This window comes from Taudactylus pleione, unplaced genomic scaffold (assembly GCF_031769625.1).
Source record: "Taudactylus pleione unplaced genomic scaffold, aTauple2 ptg000041l, whole genome shotgun sequence".
Classification (NCBI taxonomy): Eukaryota; Metazoa; Chordata; class Amphibia; order Anura; family Myobatrachidae; genus Taudactylus; species Taudactylus pleione.
The window spans coordinates 31,474,595-31,498,577 of NW_028284443.1; the positions used below are offsets into that span (position 1 = coordinate 31,474,595).

At 42.9% G+C, this 23,983-nt stretch overlaps 1 protein-coding gene across 2 annotated transcripts in view; it reads left to right on the top strand.

Annotated features, from left to right (window-relative positions):
• TMEM117 (transmembrane protein 117) overlaps window positions 1–23,983 on the top strand; it is a 493,666-nt gene that overhangs the window by 323,684 nt on the left and 145,999 nt on the right. For both annotated transcript variants that reach the window (XM_088458029.1, XM_088458025.1), the window contains exon 5: window positions 19,305–19,402. In XM_088458029.1, the coding sequence (XP_088314155.1) occupies window positions 19,305–19,402 (98 nt within the window). The remainder of the gene's footprint in view (window positions 1–19,304; window positions 19,403–23,983) is intronic.

A 23,983-nucleotide genomic window follows, 5' to 3' on the forward strand; every position in this document is an offset into this window, starting at 1 on the left:
TCATTTTGTCTTGATTCTCCTACAGTTTCAGTGACTGCTCCTGTTTGATTAGAGGTTATAAAAACAAATTGTGCACAGGGAGCACATATCCGATAGAAGTGAACTGACCCGTTGTTGTTGCGTAATTTAATACTTGCATCGATGCCAACATGCTTTTGCCCTTGAAAAACGATTTTAGTGATTTGGTTTTATTTCAGTGCGTACTTAATTACTTTATGTAGTTGGTCAATAACTTTTCCTAATAAAAATTGTAAAATACATGAAAATCTCTTATTTCAGTTAATGTATTCATTTGTTTAGTTTGATTTATTGTCTGTTAGACACAGGTCACTGAATAAGTGGGGAGGAATTATCCCTGTATGTAAAATCTGTTACTTCACTAAACATTAGTGTGAATTAAGTGACGGTTTAAAAATGCTCACGAAAAATCAGCAGAATTGTTTTTTTTTTGTTTTAAGGTTTGTACACACTAGACTATGTGCTTACGATGCGATATCGTGAGAGATTTCCCTTGAACTCTCCATGGCAGCCCCCGACACTCCAGGACACAATATGGTGATAAAAAGTGTCCAGTCTCAGTGGCAAACGCAGGATTTCCAGAGGGGGGTTTCCAAATGCTTAATTTTAGAGCAAGTGTGGCCTGTCAATGAAGAGGACAGAATTAGTACTTAACCAGCTTTAATAAGTGTCATATAAGTGTATTGTGTGTAATAATTCCAGCACATACAGGACCAGTGATACAGTAAGCCATTAGATGTGTCAGTAGGCCATCCTGCCTGAGCTGAATGTATTTATTTTAGATGTGGGCACCATTCCATACTATTGTAGCAAGTCTGGGAACCTGGAGGAGCAGCAGAAGAACCTAGCACTGCCCTGGACATATATGTACATATTGGGCTCTATAGCAGTGCATCTCTGACTGATACATATTAAAAGATCCACAGGTGGTGCTAATTATTTCATTTGTGATACTGAGAAGAACATGCAGCACTAGTAACAATCTATTATATTACTATTTCTATTGTGGTCATGGTGTGGGCTGAGGAGGGGGGTTTCCAGGCAGACGGAAACCCCCCCTGCGTTTGCCTATGAGTCTGACCAATGATCTATCGTGCGTCGTTAACAATATGCAAATCTTTAGAGCATACACGAAATATCATTGGCTTACCATCTGATGATGATCTTAAAGATTTCAGCAAAATTTAGATAATGGGCATCCTAACTAGGGGGCATATAAAGCAGGTGCCATTTTACCTCTGTGCACTTTTGCTCTGTTACTAGTGAGGCTTGGTTTATACGTGCTGAACACTGTTAAAGGCAAGCCAAAAACAAAGCAGAGAACAAAAGCAATGTACAAAGTGTATTCTATACTGCATTCTAGCCTGTATTCTGCGGTGATGGATCCCTATCGCTATAGAGTTCTGCTAGCCTATGCTGGGGCTAAGATGTTGAAGGAGGAGGCCCAGCAAAGGAGGAAGGCATGCTGGACAAAGGAGTGGCTGCTGCAGAGGGATACTCACTCTCACATGTCCCTGTTGATGGAGATTCAGGAGAACAATCCGGACGACTACCGCAACTTCCTGTGCATGGTTGACACCACCTTCCAGGAGTTGCTGCGTCTGGTGACTACCTATATCTGGAGACAGAATACTAAGCTGAGGAGGGCCATCCCTGCTGAGGAGAGGCTGGTGGCTACCCTGTGTTACCTGGCTACAGGAAGGTCCCTGGCTGACTTGAAGTTTGGGTCCCTCATCTCCCCTCAAGCTTTGGGCGTCATCATCCCGGAGACCTGCAAGGCTATTGTCAAAGTTCTGCAGTACCAGTTTTGCAAGGTAAGAAAAAACACACTACACATTAATTTCTTTAGAAAGAAAAAGTTTTTTGTATGTTTTTGGAAATTTAGAAAACAAGTGTAAAAACTGTATCAAATTTGCTGCCAATATGGCTGCGTGTAAGAAAACTGTCTTTATAACAACACTATAAAATTGGCATTCCAAACCAAAACAACTCTGAAAATAAATTTTTTTAACTTTATATGCATTTATGATGTAAAAGGCAATTATCAACAAGTTGTATCAGTCCCAATAGCTATGCTGCTCTATGATATATGGTGGGTCAGACGCCGGATTGAATAGGCCAAGAAACACATGGCGCAAGTACAGATTGTGGCCCCGGCTTCCAACAATCTGTCCTTAAATCATGTGTTTAGTGACCGTGTCCAATTGGGAAAGATAGTTGTTGATACAGTGCATCTGGAAAGTAATCACAGCCAGGGGCGTATCTATAATTGTTGCAGGGTGTGCGAGGCACACGGCCCCTGGGTCCAGGGGGACCCCGCACCGCACACCCTGTACCCATAGTATTACTTACCTCTCTGGAGTCCCACGTCGGCGCGAGAGTCCGGCGCTGTAAAAACGACTGGAAAATGGCTGCCGCGGCCATTTTCCATTGTTTGCGCATGCGCAGTACAGGGATAATGGCCGCCGCGGCCTTTTCCCCAGTGATCTGCGCATACTCTATAGACTCTGGGCGCACTCTAGTGCCTAGAGTCTGTAACTCCGGTGCTGGCCGCACACAGCTCAGTGCACTGCCGGCCGCTGAACAGAGATGAGGGGGCCCGTGTCGGAGACTGCAAGCATGAAGTCCAAGGAATTATCTGTAGACCTCCAAGACAGGATTGTCTCGAGGCACAAATCTGGAGAAGGGTACAGAAAAATATCTGCTGCTTTGAAGGTCCCAATGAGCACAGTGGCCTCCATCATCCGAAAATGAAAGAAGTTTGGAACCACCAGGACTCTTCCTAGAGTTGGCAGGCCGTCTCAACTGAGCGATCAGGATAGAAGAGCCCTAGTCAGGGAAGTGACCAAGAACCCGATGGTCACTATGTCAGAGCTACAGCGTTCCTCTGTGGAGAGAGGAGAACCTTCCAGAAGGACAAACATCTCTGCAGCAATCCACCAATCGGGCTTATATGGCAGAGTGGCCAGACGGAAGCCACTCCTTAATAAAAAGCACATGGCAGCCCACCTGGAGTTTGGCAAAATGCACCTGAAGGACTCTCAGCCCATGAAAAACAAAATGGTCTGATGAGACAAAGATTGAACTCTTTGGCGTGAATGCCAGGCATTATGTTTGGAGGAAACCAGGCACCGCTCATCACCAGGCCAATAGCATCCCTACAGTGAAGCATGGTGGTGGCAGCATCATGCTGTGGGGATTTTTTCAGCGGCAGGAACTGGGAGACTAGTCAGGATAGAGGGAAAGATGAATGCAGCAATGTACAGAGACATCCTGGATGAAAACCTGCTGCAGAGCGCTCTTGACCTCAAACTGGGGTGACGGTTCATCTTTCAGCAGGACAACGACTCTAAGCACACTGCCAAGATATCAAAGGAGTGGCTTCAGGGCAACTCTGTGAATGTCCTTGAGTGGCTCAGCCAGAGCCTAGACTTGAATCCGTTTTGAACATCTCTGTAGAGATCTGAAAATGGCTGTGCACCGACGCGTCCCATCCAACCTGATGGAGCTTGAGAGGTGCTGCAAAGAGGAATGGGTGAAACTGTCAAAAGATAGGTGTGCCAAGCTTGTGGCTTCATATTCAAAAAGACTTGAGGCTGTAATTGCTGCCAAAAGTGCATCAGAAAGGCTGTGAATACTTATGCACATGTGATTTCTCAGGTTTTTTTTTTTTTTTCAATTAAATTTGCAAAAATCTCAAACTTTTTACACATTGTCATTATGGTGTATTGTGTGTAGAATTTTGAGGACAAAAATAAATTTATTCCATTTTGGAAAAGGCTATAACATAACAAAATGTAGAAAAAGGGAAGCGCTGTGAATACTTTCCGGATGCACTGTAATTGTATAAAAATATAAGATAAAATTGTTAAAGGTTGTAAACCCCAGGAATCTCCCCCTCAGGCTCCAAAAGGGCACTATAAATAGCCTGGCTTGGGGTAGACTGATCAGTTGGTGGGGAAGTAGGCTGTGACTGGGTTGGAGGCATCACAGCGGCAAGAGGGGCTGTCACTATCCATATAGGTGGCTAGTAACAAATTATTTCTGAGCCCCCTGATGACTAAATCATACAGCAGATGCTGAAATTCAAGCTGCATGTCAGACCTAATCTGCCTCATGGAGCTATTTATGTGGGAAGTTAGGTGATCAAAGTGGTCGGGGGGCCTTCTTAAGACCTCTTCAGTCTGCCTCAAGAAGTCGTCTGCAGGCTGCATGGTCTGCAGCTTATTTCTTCCCTGCCGATGTCTTCTCTTTTGTGTAGCTGTTGGTGATGGGCATGGGGGCAGTGATACCTCCCCCTCACTTTCCCCTCAAATCAGGAGTCCCTGCCAACTCCAGTTCTAGGGTGGGAATCTGTTGTAAAAAAATAAACCAAAATTTAATGATCATGGTTTAACCAGTATTTCCTTTGTTTTCTAGTTTCCTAGAACCGTGGATGAGTGGAAAACCATCGGTGAAGAATTTGAACGGCGTTGCAATTTCCCTAACTGCAGGAGAGCCATAGATGGGAAACATATCCGCATCACCCTGCCTGCCAACAGCGTTTCCTACTATTCTAATTATAAGGGGTACTTCAGTATCGTTGGCGGAGATGAATGCAACTATGAGTTTATGAATGCCCGTGCTTCGGATGGTGGGTCGTTCAAACAGACCGTATTCTACTGGAGGCTCATCTCCAAGACCCTCAACTTTCCTAGAGGGGAGAAGACCAAGCACGGCCTAAACTTTGTATTTGTGGCTGACAAGGCTTTTGCATTACACTAGAATATAATGAAGCCATATGCGCAAAGGGGCCTGACCAGAGAGAAACAGATGTACAATTATAGGCTTTCCAGGGCACACCTTAAATGCGTTTGGAATACTCATTAACTGCTTCTGCATTTTCCACACCTCAATAAACCTGCATGTGGACAAAATTGACTGGATCGTCTTGGCGTGCTATGTCCTGTATAACTTTCTACGGCGCAAAACAGCCCAACAAAGGGCTATATATTTACAAAGTGAAGGGGATCAAAGGCGACATGGAAACATATACCAATATATGGTGTCAAAGATGTGACATTGAACAAATCAGAAGATGCAATAGAAATTATGGAAGGATAATGCTAATACTCAAATGTTACCAATAAAGTCGATGTTCCATATGCTTGATCGGTATTTTTCAGTGATGATCAATACATGTTAATTGAAAGAAAAGACAAAAAAAAGGTCCAATGTGTAGTATTGACAGTACAACGGAGATACAAAATTCCTTTTATGTGATTTATGGAAATGAAGTGGTGAAATTAAAATTCTCCCGAAGGTAGAATAGATCGTATGTCACCGCTAATCAATTAGGTTAGGCGTACCATAGACTCCAATCTATTGTGTGAAGTACATCAAGAGGTATCTTTACATCACCATACGTGCAATCAAACAGGGGGGATAACGTACCACAACTCACATATATATAGGACAGGCTCCACCCTTAAAGGTTTATTTTAAGGTTGTTGATATAATGAATCCTGTAATTCAGATGATGTAAACAATATTTATTAGGTACAAAAATTGGATAAAAATAAATATAGACAGGAACTGATAAAGGAATTCCATAAACTGAATCCAGATCACATGGGAGTATGGAAATGTAAACACAAAAGTATGCACAAAACGAATCCCTCAAACAGGTAAAAAAAGGTCCGGACTTTAAGAACCAGTTATAAGGGGTCATGCATAGTGTACCTCCAATCTGTAATATTGAAAACAGTCCCTTTGGAAACCCAGAAAGGATCCCTCAAAACTCTTTGCACCAACGCTGTTTCGATCTGTGATCGATCTTTTTCAAGGTGTGTGTAGAGAGTTAAGGATTAAGTGTATTTATACCACATGACAGGAAGTAGCACAATTAACTTGGAGATATATAATACAGAAAACGTACATGTACAGAAATCATGCACACTAAAAACCCAAATAAAAGGGAATATACCATACTAGTACAATATGAAAATTAATATTACCTCGTTCGGAAAAGGCTGTGAATTAGAAGACTACAAAATCGCGGACTGGAAGTTCCGCGTTTTCACCAGTCATCATATCTGCGCTCCATGCCTCACTCTGGAGACATGAACCGGAAGTGACGTGGCAGACAGTGGGTCTAAAAGGGAAGGGAGAAGGACTGTAGGGGCATGCTTGCGAAAGATGAAAGTCAAGCGCCTCACGCGCTCCAGATGGTCGGGATGATTATTGAGGGTAAAAAACATGTGATGCAGCATGTGACAGCTAGACCAGGAAGTTTCCTGCGTCTCAAATGTCACCTGGTGAGTGGACCAACGGGTCTCCTGTATAGTAAATAACACGGAATACACATGATATCAATACACTAAAAATATGGACATTGTTTGAAAGACAATGTTAAAATGAATGAAGCAATAAATAGCCCATAATGATAAAACATATATATATATATATATATATATATATATATATATATATAAAGTTTATAAAAAGTCACTTGTGTATATAAATAATCAGTGGTGAAAAAGCAACATGGGAAAATGAATATAAAAAATACAAAGAAAGGGAGGAAATAAGGTTAGGGAAGTCCATGGGATCATATGATGGAATAATTGACAGGTATAAGTAGGGACAGGGAACTAATGTAAAAACCACTTCAGTTCAGAGTCTGAATTTAAACCATGTGGCATCTAAGTACCTAATTTAAAAATCCATTCCATTTTGCATCTTGCAAGATTTCCCTCAATATCGCGATCTCGCCAATTGGATTTTATTTGTTGTATACCCAAAAATCTCTTGATGCTGGTTGTGGAACAATTGTGTTTACTACTGAAATGTTCTGACAGTGTGTGTGTCTGTAGGCCCTTCTTTATGTTGCGTAGATGTTCTGCTACATGAGTTTTGGGGGCTCTACTAGTTCTTCCTATATATAGAAGGCCACATTTGCCTTCGATTAGATATGTCACATTAGTGCTGTGACATGTGATGAAATCTTTGATTTTGTATTGGAAGTTGTTTGCTGTGAATTTGGGTTCTGAGGAAGGTATATTTTCTACATGCCATACATGTCCCGCACCTGTGGAACCCCTTAGTTCTCACTGGGTTGGGAAATTGGTACGGAAGAGAACTGCAAACCAAATTATTCTTAAGATTTACTACTCTTCTGTATATAAACCTGAGTTTAATGGGTAATGTATCCCTTAAAATAGGTTTATAGTTTGATTATGCATTTATATCTGATTTCGGATCTAAGACATCTGTTTTGGTCTTTTTAGACTTTCCTGTTAGGACATCTATCAATTTTGTCTACCTCTAATTCTGCCTTTTCCACTATTTCCTTTCTGTATCCTTATATTTGTCACCATGTCAATTTTATGATATGTAATAAATGTTTTGTGATTCAGAGAAGTTTGTCACATGGATCAATCAAGCAATTTATGCATGTCCCCTTATAACTGGTTCTTAAAGTCCAGACCTTTTTTTTATCTGTTTGGGGGATTCGTTTTGTGCATACTTTTGTGTTTACATTTCCATACTCCCATGTGATCTGGATTCAGTTTATGGAATTCCTTTATCAGTTCCTGTCTATATTTATTTTTATCCAATTTTTGTACCTTATGAATATTGTTTACATCATCTGAATTACGGGATTCATTATATCAACAACCTTAAAAGAAACCTTTAAGGGTGGAACCCGTCCTATATATATGTGAGTTGTGGTACATTATCCCCCCTGTTTGATTGCACGTATGGTGATGTAAAGATACCTCTTGATGTACTTCACACAATAGATTGAAGTGAGTCTATGGTACGCCTAACCTGATTGCTTAGCGGTGGCATAGGATCTATTCTACCTTCGGGAGAATTTGAATTTCACCACTTCATTTCCATAAATCACATAAAAGGAATTTTGTATCTCCATTGTACTGTCAATACTACACATTGGACCTTTTTTGTCTTTTCTTTCAATTAAACATGTATTGATAATCACTGAAAAATACGGATCAAGCATATGGTACATCGACTTTATTTGTAACATTTGAGTATTAGCATTATTCTTCCATAATTTCTATTGCATCTTCTGATTTGTTCAATGTCTCATCTTTGACACCATACATTGGTATATGTTTCCATGTCGCCTTTGATCCCCTTCACTTTGTAAATATATAGCCCTTCTCTTTACTTGATTTGGGCAGGTTTAGTAAAGAGGATTGGGCAGACATTATTTCTGTGCGCCAGCAATCATTATCCATCATTTATCCATTTACCCAAGAAAGGGCATCTGACACAGCTTTGCCAGACGACCCTGACCAGCCTGGGGAGATTGGCCAGTTGTCGTCTGTGGCAACATCTGGACTGTAAAACACAGGTACTGCATGGGCAAAACAAGTGAGGGAGGAATACATGGCTTATTTTAATGGACCGGGGGCAGTGCCATGGCAGGAGGACTGTCTCAGATAAAAAAAAAAGGAGTGGGCATTTGGGGAAAGAGAAGAAAGTAATGTAAAAAAAACAAAAAACATGGTGTGTATGCACTGTGGGCCTGATTCAGAGTTGGAAATAGAGTGAGAAATAGCACTTAACTGTGTACCTGAACAAACCATGTTGCAATGCAAGGGTTGTAAATACATAATTTTTTTGTGCATGTAGGGTAAATACTGGCTGCTTTTATATGTAGCCCACAAATACTGCACAGCTTTATTATCACTCTACAACTTAGATGTCAGTTTGGACACACCCCTCCCAAATCTAAATCTCTCTACACGTTTTAAATCTGCCCCACCTGCAGTGCAGCATGGTTTCACCAAGATGATCAGTTGAGAGAGATATCTCACTCTATTTCCAAAGCTGAATCAGGCCCTGTGTCCGACCCTCGCTGAGGTTTTTAATCCAGAAGAAAGGAGATAAAATTGTAATACCACAAGGTGGGGTGGTACACCTCATCAGCTGAGGCTCCAGATCTTTTGCACTCTTCTACCTTCTTCCGCTCTTTCACAAAAACTGTCCTGAGATTCTGGATCTTACTCCTCACCCATTTAACTGTTGCTGCTATATTGTATGGCCTGCTATACTGGACCAACTCCTCCAATGCCAATAGTTTTTTGTACTTGTTGGCATAGTCACAACAGGTGACCCTCCAGAGACATTAGTTGGCTTGCAGAAGCTCTAGGAAGCCAGTTATAAATTTGCGTTCCTTATCCAAAGACATTTCTATGGGAAAACAAAATAAATAAAAAATTAAATGGATATTTGTCTTAACAATTTATTGTGATTTTAAACAGTTTGCTTTTTTTTTTTTGTGTCCATGTGTTGTTGTTTTTAATGTTGCTTAGAGTTATAGTATTTTTAATGTTGTTTTCAGTTATGCTGTTTTAATTCAGTGTTTTAATGTTGATGTTTATTGAAAAATGCAAAAATTAAAAATTAAGTTTTATTTAGAATAATTTCATTATTTTATTATGTTCACAATATGAAATATACTGTTTTTTAAAATAGATATTATACGCAGTAGGGCTGGGCACAGAATGGTGGACAGTGGGTTATGTATTTATACACATTGGTGATCAGTGGGTGGGTTATGCATTTAATAATAGACATTGGGTTTGCACTAAAACACATTGGTGGTCAGTGGATACATTGGTGCTCAGCAGCACTATCATTATACTTACCAAAATATAAGGACTGCGCGACCAGGTGTGCCAGCTGCTCAAATTGCATCCGTCTTTGTCCAAGGCACGATGCTGCACAAAATGGAGACTGGGTGTGTAATTAGAGATATGTCAGTCAAGTGACGCGGAATAGACGATAGATCGTGTGATAGAATGTCAGTGCAAACACACGAACGATCTTCACAAAATCGTGTACGATATTAGCAAATCTTACCTGCTGTAGGGAAGATTTGAAGATGCGATGTACTACCCACAGGTACACGCTTCAGCATCGTGTTCCCCAGCTACCGCTGCTGAGGCGTCCGCTCCTTGTTCAGGCAGCCGCTCCCCTAGGAGCGCGCGTGCCGACCTGCACAGAAATTTAAAGGAACAGTTTTTGGTGTGAGATTTGATCTCCTCCCTATAAGAGGGAGTCTCTGGCACCAAACAGGTCCCAGAGTATAGGCTTCCTTACCTTACTCCAGCATTGCTCCGTATACCTGCTATCCGTTTCTGACCTTGGCTTTGTTCCTGACCCATCTTTGTCTGATCCCTGGTACTACATTTGGTAATCTGGTTCTGACCTTGGCTATCCTCCGTAACCTGCATATGTCTGCTCCCTGGTACCGTCTTGTCCGTTTGGTTCTGACCCAACCTGTTAACAATGCTGAAAGTCTTCTCCGCTCCATCCAGAGTCCAGCACCTGTATAGGGGAACCTATTCTGAAGGCCGCGACCTGTGTGTCGGATGCAGCCAAGTCCATACCATCTTGCGAGGGTCCCTGGTGAACACCACCGGCACATTAGACTCCGTGCCTCAGAAATATATCTCACCAATCCCCAAAATACGGGTTGCATCCATTATCTACCCGATAGTTGCGACAAGTATATGGTTACCAACTTTTCATTTTCACATTCTTGAACAGGGAGAGTAATCAGCAGGTATAGCCAAAACCACAGAAGGGTTGCATCTATTTCTCAGGTTTCAGGCTCCCACATGCCTTTTTGTATGCATTCTACTACACATGCACATTATATTTCATCAGAGCGTCCACATGCCCCTTTATATGCCATGAGAGCTTGCTTATGCCCCTTATATGCAATCGGACCTTTTCCATCTCACTTTTTATCCCATTTGCTTCTCATGGATTCACAAATCTCACCCGCTGGCAGGGGCGCCAAGGGAGGGGGGGAAGCGGGTACCAATTATATGAGCCCAGGCTTGTTTGAGGGGCCCGAGTGCAAGTCCATCCCCCTCTATCTTACCTGTCAGCAGCCCAGCACATGCTGCTGTGTGTTGGGCCTCAGTGGGAAACCAGAGAGACTGCTGCCACTGACCAGTCTCCTGTGCCTGTGGGGGGAGCGATCACACTGATTGTGCCTCCCACCTGTATTTGCACTGGGCTGAGGGGCTCATAGTGCCCCCTCCCCAGTGTGCAGCAAATAGTGTTTTTCTAAGGGGGCGTGGCCAAGCCTCCCACAATTCGCCCCCCCCCGATAGCAATGGAGACCCAGGGCGGCTCTCTCCGGCCCTGCCTACACCTTTAATAGCCGCTGTTAGCCCCCTACCCTCTATAATGTTACTGTCAGTGGCCAATTTTCTAGTAGTCACTGTTGGACTCTATTCTACTCCTGTAGTATTCATTGTTAGCACCCACTCCCAGTAATATTCATTGCCAGCGCCCACTCCAAGTAGTATACATTGTCAGTGCCCACTCTCTGTAATATTCACTGTTAGCACCTACTCTTCCCAATATTCACTGTCAGAGACTACTCCTAAGAATTTACTATATCAGCCAGTAGAATAGCTAGTTTTTGACATGAGGGGAGTTAACATGGCAAAATAGTTGACCCAGGTGTTTCCATTTAACCCTTTATTACGCCCATCACACCCCATATATGGCCCTTATATCACCAGACCCCTCAGTGTCCCTTTTGTTTTTGAGCCATCAGAGTCTTCCACATGCCCCTTTTGTGCCATCAGACTCTTCCACATGCCACTTGTCTGCCATCAGACTCTTCCACATGCCCCCTGTGTGCATCAGTCTCCTCCACATGCCCCTTTTTTGACAATAGACACCTCCTTATCCCCCTTTAGTGACCACGGATTCCACCACATGCCCATTTGTGTCAACATGTTTTTATATTTTCTTTAAATTTGCCTTTCATTCTACTTCTCCTAGTTGTAAAACCCGATACTTCTGTTAGTGTTTATGCCCAGTACTTAAAGGGCAGTGCCAGTGGTATCCCTCCCCGCCATGGTGCCTTATGCGCAAATAGGGATGTGGCATCGTGGGTGGGGTGTGGCCTCATGACAGGGGCGTGGTATCTCGGTCCAAACCCCGTAACAACTCCGGTGGGGGGTCCCGGAGGTGAGGACTGCACCCGTGGACTCTGCAGGCAGTGTAATGTTACAGTGCAGCACCCAGCTACTGTCACTGAGGGGGAATCAGCGGGTGACACCCGGGTTCGGCCCACCCTTGTGACGCCACTGGGCAGTGCTTTTACTAGCTATGTCTAGTATGGCTATGTCTGAGCCCCCTCAGACCGGCGCAAAGCCAGGGGGAGCGCGATCAGTGTGTTTGCTCCCCCCCACAGGCATAGTAGACACGCTGTGTGCTGGGCTGCTGTGAGGGACGGGAGGCGGTGTCGGACCCGGGCCTCTCAGGAAGCCCGGGCCCGGGTAATTTGTATCCGCTCCCCCCCTCTTGGCGCCCCGGTAAACACGAACAGAAGTGTCAGGTGTTACAACTCGACACTTCATAAATAAACCCCTTTGTCTCAAGTATGACATTATTCACATACATACAAAAAAAGCATGAGCTATATTTGAATTGATTTGAATGAGTCAGTTATTCGCATAGACATTCACAGCTAATGGAATACTACAAAATATATATTGCCCAAAATGTTGAATGTGTTTTACTTTTGATCTGACTTCAAGTCTTTTGGATCATTTCAGCAGCAGCTGTCTCCATTTACTTTTGCACTACTGTAATAAGCTACATATATACACAAAACAAAAACAAAAATCAACCAAATTCCGAATGTGAATAGGTTAATTAAAAGCCATACATCACCAGGTAATAAAACCTGCAATTTGTCACCATGATGGTATGGATTACATTGACATCTTTATCACTGTGTTTTGCCTGTGACTTCTGATTTCCCTTGCCACAGGATGGAGGGATCCATGTATGTGTCACCAAAATAAAAATCTTAATTTTATATTCCTCTTATGAAGTATTAATATTTATTACACCTGTCACATGGCTGATGTTGTGTAGAGACCTCTGACCAGCTGTAATTGCGCTGACACAGTATTGGTAGCTAAGGAATTTCAGATTACATGTGCTTTGAGTGCAAATGATGTTCTTTTCTTTCTGTGAAGTGATCAATGTGATTTTTGTGACATTTATTACAATAAAAAAAGCTGAAGTATTTGAGCACGTGACCCGGGGATAGCAGTACATTCTGTATAAACTATTACAGAATGGAAGAACATAAACATACTTGTCAAAATGCAAGAATTGGGAAAGGGGTGTTGTTACAACACATTGGGGCGTCCTGTTAGAGCAGTGTTTTTCAACCACTGTGCCGTGGAACACTAGAGTGCCGCGAGCGTTTGTCAAGTGCGCCACAGAAGTCAGCTCAGTGCACTTGTACTGTAATGTGTTTTATTCCTTATGAGGCCAATGTAGTGAATTTTATTCCTGAGGAGGCCAATGTAGTGAATTTTATTCCTGAGGAGGCCAATGTAGTGAATTTTATTCCTGAGGAGGCCAATGTAGTTTAAGGAGGCCAATGTAATGAGTTTGATTCCTGTGGAGGCCAATGCGTGTGTATATTTTTTATGTGGGAGCCAATGTGTATGTTTTTTCATTGGTCATGCACACCGCATTGCCGGATGGAGTGCCTTGGCAATTTTAAAATCTTGTGTAGTGTGCCTCGAGTTGAAAAAGGTTGAAAATCACTGTTAGAGGCTTGCTTAGTGCTTGTGAAACACTAGGCTATCAATTAGCCATCTCCCTTATAAACACCTGTTCATTATCATATGCACCAGTAGCAGATCAATGGGGGATATGCAAGGAATTGGGATCAGTGGGGGTTGTCATGAGTATCTCGTGGAACGACTAGTTGGGGATGGACACCTTTTATATAAAACAGTTGCGCATAGGTGGAGTAGGTCTTAAAAACTAAACAAACCCTTTGAATGTACTTTATTGACTAGCTACAAAAGACATACAACACACAGTACTTTAGCCCTAGTCCAGCAATATTTCAGCTTTTTGCAGAAAATGTTTCTTGCTTATGTTACAGCCATTTCTATATTTATCTTATAATACAGCAATCTCATCACCTACACCCATATTCTAGAAGATTCAGAATGTTTAATATAAATTGTTAAGCACAATAAAATAAGAAAAGCATATAGTATAATAAAATAACAATTCTCATAGTGTAAATCCTACCATCTAGATTCAAATATATAAATCTTGCATATTGCAAAACTCAAAACTCTTATATTTTCTGTACTTCCACATTTATATTTAGTGTTGTAAATGTAAAAAGCAGTTTCAGGAATTCTTGCTGAGATGGATACAGGGATGTCGTCTGAATGCAGTATTATGTCTATTAATCTCTTTGTTGTTTGGATGCCTAACTAGTGTGATTATTATAATGCCGCTTTGTAAATCAAATGTAGTGACAGAGCGGTTTGTTAGTGTCCGACTCCTCTCATCCAGCAGGTGTTTCTCAAAGATTTCCTCTAGTGTTCAATTCCTGACTAGAAGATTTATCATTCTGAGCTTAATTTTTACACAACCATCACTGGAGTTTGATTGATTATTAATTGGCAATGATAAAGAAAGTACCTACATATCAAATGGAATAAAATTGGGGACTATTAGTTCTCATTGTTATATGTCATGTCGGATAGAATCATATTATATATTTTTTAAGTTCATAAAAATACCTTAAATAAATTACCTATATTATATACAGCATTAACCAACTGTTAAATGTCCGTTTCTATAAACTGAATGTATCGTAGCAATTTAATGACCATTGGGCCTAATTCAGAGATGTATGTTCATCCGATGATGAATGTACTATACATCTCTGATAGGGGTCTGCACCTGAGCATGACTGGGGCGCCTGCCAATGAGTGACAGCGGCTGTTGGCAGTCAATATGACATTTAACAGTAGAGGGGGTCCGGCCCAGTGGGAAGTGTCCTGGTGGCCCAATACACCCCTGCCTCTGCCTGTCTCCAGCCACCAGGCATTCACGCAGCGCTCGGCTGCAGGCACCTGGCGGCCCCCCAGGACTGAAATAGTAGCACTGTGATGTTGATAGTCCCACAATATATCTGTGTGACTAAAAATTCCAGCACAGATTAGATCAAGAAATAAAAAATATAATATTGTGGATCTGTGAGTTGAACACATTTGCGGCTGACTGAGTTGCATTCAAAGAGGCTGTATTCACAGGCAGCCGTGGAACCTTATGCTAATGCGAGTTTTTATAGTTCTAATCAGTGGTCGAAGTGGAAATTTTAGTGGGGGTATGGAAATATCAATGGGGCTTTACTTAGCAGGCCCAAATCCTGAGCCCCCTGATATTGCCATACTCCCACTTCCTCCCCTCACAGCACACCATACTTCACACCAAACAGCACCCCTCCCACCACACCTCGCTGTGCTGCGCTCTGCTCTGGTAAGCGCAGCGCTCCCTTCCCCTCACTCCTTAACAGCATTTTGATTTTAGTGTCAGCCAATGAAAGCTCGCGAACCGGCAGCCAATTAGAGACGGCCGCCCCTGATTGGCTGCCAATCCACGATTCATGATTGGCTTTCGGCTGGGGCCAAATTCAGTATACTGCCGGCCACGTGGTTGGCTCACGGCCAGAGCCAAAATTTAAACAGGCAGCAGCCCTTTGTTGACCGGTGCAGGAACAGTGACCGTGCCAGTATGACATACCGGCACACGTCAAGCACTGGTTCTAATATGAGGGTCCATGCATCTGCAAGTGGTCCCTCACGCCAACCGCTGCAACCACCTTGATTATTATTATTGCCATTTGCAACATCCTTATGCTGGGTGCAAGAGATCTGTCAGAAACAGGCTTCCCTTTGTCGTACACATGACTCAGAATCGCGTGGATCCGCCCATGACGCAAGCCAAGGCAGTTTCGTGCTGCCAGTTCCTGCACAATTTAATGCAAAATAAATCCAGTCAAGTTCTTTCCCACTCAAAATAAGAAAGACATACACAAAAATGCGTAAATTTGCATATGCTCCCATGCTGTATGCAAAAACTCATTGTTTGCGTCCAAAACAGAATCTGCCTCATTGCTAGTTCAGAGTTGACCCTGCTTCCCCGGCCTATGTTCTCATGCTTTGCTGGACTGATTCCCAAATCTAAATCCACTTGGAAGTTAGTACCTTCAGAATAATTCCTGCACAGCTGATTCGTACTGGTGGAAATCACATGCTCATCCTTACTATCTCTATTTCATATTTATGTTTTCTTCCTGACCTGTCTCATGCTAAACCATCTTTCTTCAAATCTTTTATCTCCTCAAAACTACTTCACCTTTTTGATATGTTCAACTCCTTCATCTGCCCCCATCCTTCACCCACTTTACTACCAAATTTAAAGCCTTCTGCAATTCCATCTCCCAACTCCAACCTAATTCTCCCCATTGCAATTCTCCATCATCTGCCTTCCTACTATTTTTGTCTTCTCCCCCACCATACTCCTCTCCTCATCTTCCCCTCCACCTGTCTTCAACTAGTTCCTCTCTTCCTGCTCTGTCCCTCTTCCTTCAAACACTCCATGTTCTTGCCAATCCTCAAGAACTCCTCACTTGACTATCTCTCTATGCCTTCTAACTGCATGAAAGGATTGTTCATCACTGCTTAACCTAATGTTTTTCGATCCAATCACTTCTCCACTCCCTTCAAATTGGTTTCTATGCCCTCCATTCCACTGATACTGCCCTCACTATAGCCACCAATTGCTTTCTGAAGTGCCAAATCCAATGGCCACTTTTCACTGCATCCTTCTTCATCTGTCTGTTGCCTTCAACACTGTCAAACACCCTTTCCTCCTCCACTCCATCAGGTTTCATGACGCAGTTATATTATGGTTCACCTTCTACCTCACCAACCTCTATTTTTCAATCTCTGCTTAAGATTCCAACTCTTCCTCACTTCCTCTACCTGTAAGCATCCCCAAAAGGTCTATGAATATAGCATATCGGCCTTAAGTATCAGCTATAAACTGATGACACTCAAATTTTTCCTCTCCCCCTACCCTGACTATTCTCCATGCATTTTCTCTCATGTCTCCAGCTCTCTGTCTGCTATCTCCTCATGGGTGTTCCAGCGCTTCTTAAAACTCAACATGTCCAAGATCAAATTCACAGTTTTTTTCCCCTTCCAAGGTCCCTCCACATGCCTTCTTACTGTCTCTGTTGAAAATATTACCCTCTCTTTTGTCCCCCAAGTCTACTACCTCCTTGTAATCCTCAACTCCATTCACTCACCTTCCCTCCCCACATTAAGACCATCTCTCAATCTTGCTGCTTCCTCTTACAAAACATCCACAGAGTCCCCAGAGTCTACCAAAACTCTCACTCCTGCTCTCATAATTTCCCCTTTAGACTAATGTAACCTCCCACTCTCTGGCCTCCCACTCCCCCCTTACATCTCTAACCTCATATCTGTTCACACTTTCACCAACCCCGTCCACTCCTCCTCCAACTGCCACTTACCACCACCATGGTCACTTCCTCTCATGCTCACTTTCAAGATTTAGCTTAAGGTGCCTTTTTTCCTCTGCTACTTACTGACTCGCCTATTTTGACTTTCTACCAGTCTCTCCAGCTTTAAACATGCCCTAAAAAGTACCTTTATATAAAAGGTTGCCAGCCATCCTCATTTATTTAATAATGGTTTCTTATATAGTCCAGCATATTTTGTTGTGCTTTACAATTGGAAACAACATTAACAGAACAAAACTGGGTAATAACAGAAAGACATAGAGGAAAGAGGGCCCTGCTCGCAAGCTTACAATCTATAGGGAAATAGGCATTGATACACAAGGATAGGTGCTACATATTGCATATTGGGCCACTCAGATTGCAGAGGTTCTTTGTGGGCTGTATGATCCAGTCACACAGGAATGTTGGCCGAGAAGGATGTGTAAGTGAAGAAAGAAAATATGTGAGGTTGTGTGTGGACTGTAAGAAGGAATGTAATTAGTTAGGGAAGTTATGGAGGTTATGTGGGTCTCTCCCCTTCACATACATCCTGTATCCTTACCAATTCACCATCCAAATGTTGGTATGTAGACTTTCACAGCAAATCTGCTTCCACTCGTATGTAAGATCTACTATTAGGAATCATCCTACCACATGGTCTTCCTTTTCACTATCTATGTCACCAGCACTCCTTTAACATTCATTGTTTGTGTTCAGATCACCAGCCATAGAAAGTTCAAAGGATTTTCCAGCTTCAGACAACCCTTTCTCAATATAATATGCCTATGTGCATGAGGTATGCTATTCATGTGACAGACGACTCACTCTATCCACATTGGTTTCTCTTGACTTTAGCTGACATGGGTAATTCACTGATTAGGCTTTATGAAGTACAGTAACTCAATATTCTGACTGGAAGTTTTCCAAAAATGTGTAATGAGAAAGTGCCATCTTAGTTCTGAATACTAATTTACCTGTCTTTTTTTTAAGAATTCTCATTGTCAGATTGTATACCTGCTATCAAAATAGATTCTAAATTGAGAGCTGTTTTATGTCTGAAATATATGTGTATGGCTCATGCATGGGTTATTTGTCACTGTATTTACAGAGACTATTGCAAGCTCTCTCCCTGCATGCAATATTTGAAAATCTGAACACGGTAATACAATGTAATGCAGTCATTTTAAACTTTTTTCAATTACTCCAGATTTTTAAAGTGACATTATAAAGTAATATGTTTACAGTATCCAAAAACGACCTGGAATAATACACGATACACTTAGTAATCATATTATTAACTACTGATCTATTTAGTTCTGCACAGAATGGCAAAAAAAAAATATCTGTCTTATAATGGCTGACGGAAAACTTATAATTTCTAAAGCAACAAACATACTGTAGCTATGAATAAAATGGGATATTACCCATATGCTGCCTGTTGTATATCTTTGTGCACTGCTGTGTCTTTCCCAGTTTTGTACCTGCCATTCCCCCCTTTTACTCCACCCGTTTAAAATGTTTAAAAAACCTATTGATGAAAAAATGGGATATTACTATGACACATAAATATAACCAGTAAAAAAGGTCATGAGAATTCACAATCCAGATTGCAGAAATTAAACTAGACTTTGGACTCAACGATAACACATATAAGGGGTGAGTGAAGCTATTCCCATTAATAAGTTAGAATTTGTATTTGACATCAAATGGCTTGAAAATATGTGCTATTAATTGCTTACTCTTTACTAAAAATGTTATTATTGTTGGACCTCCGTGTATTACCAGAAAAGTTGGGCATCCCGGAACTCAAAAATTTGCACTTAGAAAAATGTACATCTAAAATGTAAGCATACAACCATAATGTGCTCTGTTTTTACAGGTTACAGACATGATGCTGCAGGACAAGCAATACCCAGATTGGGGTAAATCTGCACGTGCCTTTTGGAGAAGGGGAAATATTCGGATAATCTTGTTCTGGTATGTACAAGGTCATTTTAAACGAGAACTGTCATATTAATAATTGTTATACTACACATATTGGTTCATATTACTCTCAGGGTCCTAAATCAAAACAGAACTGTTCAACTTCAAAGTTCCCTTTATTATGGCTTTATTCATTGAATGTAGATATCATTAGCATGAGTATGGCCTCTTGCAATTCCTCCTTATCACATTTGCTGCTTTTGTTTGTGAAATATTCAAGTTTTTTACGTTTTATACATAGTGGTGTCACTGGGGTTGGTGTTACCCAGTGCTCCTACTCAACCTTTCACCCCCTGAGTTGTGGTCTGCTGGCGTGCTTGCGAAAGGGGTGTGGCCTCATGCCTGCAAAGCCACGCCCTATATGGTGTTGAAGACATATGAGCAACCACATCCCCTCTCCATGCCCACCCAGTGGCATCACTAGGGTTGATATCACTGAGTGCGCCAACTCACTCCCACCTTTTCCCGCAAATGCCCACAAAGTCACGCCCCTGTTGAATGTCATTTTGGAGGCGTGACCACGTGTTTCGCCCCTGCTCTCGGCTTGTCATGCTTGGGGCTTTCCCAGCGATCAGGGAGCTGCAAGGCAGTCCCCACCTCTTCGGACACAGTGTGGATGAGGGGCGCATGCCTGCTTCATCTATCACTGCTGCTTGGTAACACCAAGAGGCTGACACCAGGGCTGGTTCTAGACATTGTGGAGCTCAGGGCAAAAGTTCCCAGCTGCACCTTCCCCCCCAACCCCAAATTAAGAAATAACTTTTCTTAGATGGCGTTCCTCTGCATGCGCTGAAAGCACGTGCGCTTCTGGATAGGGGGTGTGTCCTTGCAGAACACCCCCAATACATCACACTGTGGGGCGTGCCCAGCACAAGCTTGCCCCTCATGGCCTTTATAACACAGTATGCCACACGCAGTAATGCCCTGTATAACACATTATGCCACATGCAGTAATGCCCTGTATAACACATTATGTCATACGCAGTAATGACCTGTATTACACATTATACCACACACAGTAATGCTCTGTATAATACGTGCCACACATAGTAATGCCCTGTATTATACATTGTGCCACACACAGTAACACCCTTTATAATACATTATCCCCAATTCAAATTACGCCACATAGTAGTCCCTTATTCATGTTATGACACACAGTGGTTCCCCTTTTACACAATGCCCAAATTAGTGCCCCTTATACACAAGGCCCACAGTAGCAGTGCCCCTTATATAATGCCCACAGTAGTGGTGCCCCCTACACAATGGCCCCAGTAGTGGTGCCTCCCATGCAGCGCCCCCATTAGTAGTGCCCGCAGTGGTAATGCCCCCAGTAGTAGTGCCCCCATTGGTAATGTCTCCTATAGTGGTGCCCCCATTGGTAATGTCCCCTATAGTAGTACCCCAATTGGTAATAACCCCAGTGGTAATGACCCCATTAGTAGTGTCCCCAGTAGTAATGCCCCTATTAGTGCCCCCAGTAGTAATGCCCCCTATAGTGATGCCCCCTATTGTAGTGTCCCCAGTGGTATTGCCCCCAGTAGTAATGCCCCCTATAGTAGTGCTGCCCTCAGTAGTAGTGCCCTCAATGGTAGTGCCCCCAGTAGTAATGCCCCCCAGTAGTAGTGCCCCCAGTAGTAATGCCCCCCAGTAGTAGTGCCCCCATCTGTAATGACCCCAATAGTAGTGTCCCCAGTGATAATGCCCCCCCCCTATAGATTGTAAGCTTGCGAGCAGGGCCTTCCTACCTATATATCTGTCTGTTATTACCCAGTTTTGTTCTATCAATGTTGACAATTGTAAAGCGCAACGGAATATGCTGCGCTATATAAGAAACTGTTAATAAAATAAATAAATTAGTAGTGCCCCCTATAGTAATGCCCCCTATAGTAATCCCCCCAGTAGTAATGCACCTTATAGTTGTGCCCCCAGTAGTAATGCCCTCTATAGTCGTGCCCCCAGCAGTAATGCCCCCTATAGTCATGACACCTATAGTAGTGCCCCCAGTGCTGGTGCTTCTGAAAAAAAAAATACAATTGAATACAAACACAATACTTACCTTAAGCCCCGCTCCTGTGTCCGCTGCCGTCCAGTGTGACCGCGGCTCCACGGATCTATTGGAGAGACGTCAGGACGTCCCTTCCATAGTGCTCTCTGCGGAAGCCGGAGCTCAGGAGTGAGCACCAGCTTTTGGTTGCCGCTGCAGGGAGGGAGCCAGGTGCCCGCTGGCAACAAATCTCAGTGGGTGCCCAGCAAATGGAGCCTTCCTGTGGCAGCTAGGGTGGGGGGGGGGGTCCGGCGCAGTTTTATTTTGTTTCTTTTGGGGACTGTTAGCCCGCCCCTAGAACCATCATTGGGTGACACCAAAATAGCAGAGCAGCTCTGCTACTTTGGTGTCACCCCCTTGGATGTTGTCACCCGGTGCGGCCCAAGCCGGCCTAGAGAGGCCACTGATTATAGAATTAATTTAAAAGAATATATGCTCAAAGCTGCACTACTGCCTACATAACATTTTACTAATCTGCTCATTCGCCAAGCCGGATTTTGTAGCAGACAATGCATAAAGTAATTAACTTTTTACCAACTTTAAATGGCATGGGAGGAAGAGTGTGGGAGGAGAAAAAGGCCCAATTTTAATCAAGAGATTGAAGCTTGTGATTAGTCTTTCTGTTCACAAAACTCTCCCCCTCCTTTCCCTGATGCTAGCTGTAGGCGATATGGGGGAGCCCTGTGAAAATTAAATTATTTTATGTAAGTGGTAGTGGACCAATTTTATACTTTTTCTACAAGCCAAACAATGTGTTGGTCTCAACAGATGGCAAACTATTTTCTCATTGTAGCAAAAACATATTTAATGCAGAGGTATTCCTCCTTTCCCTCCTGTGATTAGTTACCCCTTTTTCTCCACTTACAATAATGTTTAATTTATGAATGTAGCTATCTCATTATTGGCCATCTCTTTGTTACATGCATTGATTTTTTTTGTGCATTTTGTGAGACTTCTAAAGAAAACCTATTTAAAAGACTAAGGACTTTATTAAAATTCAAACATTGATGACACTAGCTAAATAACTTATGCATAGAAGCCGCCAAGCATGCAATCTAAGGGACTTACCCACATATTTGTTTAGTTTTCTTTTGTGATCAATGTTTAATGGTAATCACAAATAAACACACAACCAATAAAGTCACAAAATATTATAAAGAATGCGAGTACCTGATTTACAGATGTGTCCACATACCCCTTTCCTCATATCGCACTAAGTAAACCCGTTTATCGAACCATTTAGCCATGTCAAAACAGTAATGCTAACTACCTAGTACATTATTGGCCTGATTCAGTGATGGACACTGTTTGCATCATCTTTGGACGGTGTAGCTATGCTAACGTATGCTAATGCCGCAGGAGTTAGCATGAGGAGTAGACGCCTCCTGACAGCATTACAGATTCGTGTGCTGCATCCTACGACGCAGCAACAGATCATCTGTCAGATCATTGGTCCTCGCAGATCCATAGATGAGGCCAGAATGTCTGCATTGGAAGGCGCATACCCTGGCCTCGGCACTCCAGAAAATGGGTGCGACGCGCCCCCATTTTCTGGAATGGATGCCAGTACCTCCCCCATCCCACCCACAAACATCCACAGCCTGTCAATCGAGCTGCAGCTCGGGGTATTGCGTGCAATGACTAAGGACCTGTTCTGCACATGTGCAGAACGAGTCCTGCGCAGGCGCACCACCATCAGAGATGTACGCCACCCGTCTGTGTTGGCGTATATATTCTGGAAGATGCCCTATAAGTAAACAAAGATGCAAAATTGAGTAAAAATTAGCTCAATGAAGGCGGAAGCATCAGGAAAATGTAGCAAAGAAAAAGGAAGCATGGGAATTGCAGCAGGCCATATGGTGCAAAAGAGAAAGGTGTATGAGGACACATCTGTAGAATAACAAAGGAAGGGAGGGATATAGCAGACTGGTATGAAGGGGATAAACCAACAGGTAGCAATAAGAAGTGGAAAGGGTGCTCACAGTGGCTTGATTAGGGGTATATGGGCTGCACCAGGTGACACCATCCGAGGAGGTGACACCAAAATAGCAAAGCTCTCTTATTTTGGTCTCACCCCCTTGGATGGTGTTGCCAAGCAGTGGTGATGGACACACACTGTGCCCGGAGAGGCTGGGGGCTGCCCAGCTGCTTCTGGAGCACTGGGCAAGCCCCCAGCGTGACAAGAACGGGGGGCATGACACACGGTCATGCCCCCAAAACGTAATTCGATAGTGTGTGTGGCTTTTCCGGGGATGAGGCCACGCTCTCTTTCGCAAGCAGAGGTAGGAGTGACAGAGTGAGTTGGTTCACTGGGTGACACCAACCCTAATGACGCCACTGGGTGGACTTGGAGAGGAGCTGTGGTTGCTCATATGTCTTCCACAGCAAGTCCCATAGCCAGGAGACAAGGAATATCTTCTTTAATTCTAAGAGAAAGCCTTGTACTATTGTGAATACTTGCAGTGTAGCCAGGCAATCCATGTGATAATGAATACATTGATAAAATGTCGACCCAACGTCCCTGTTGG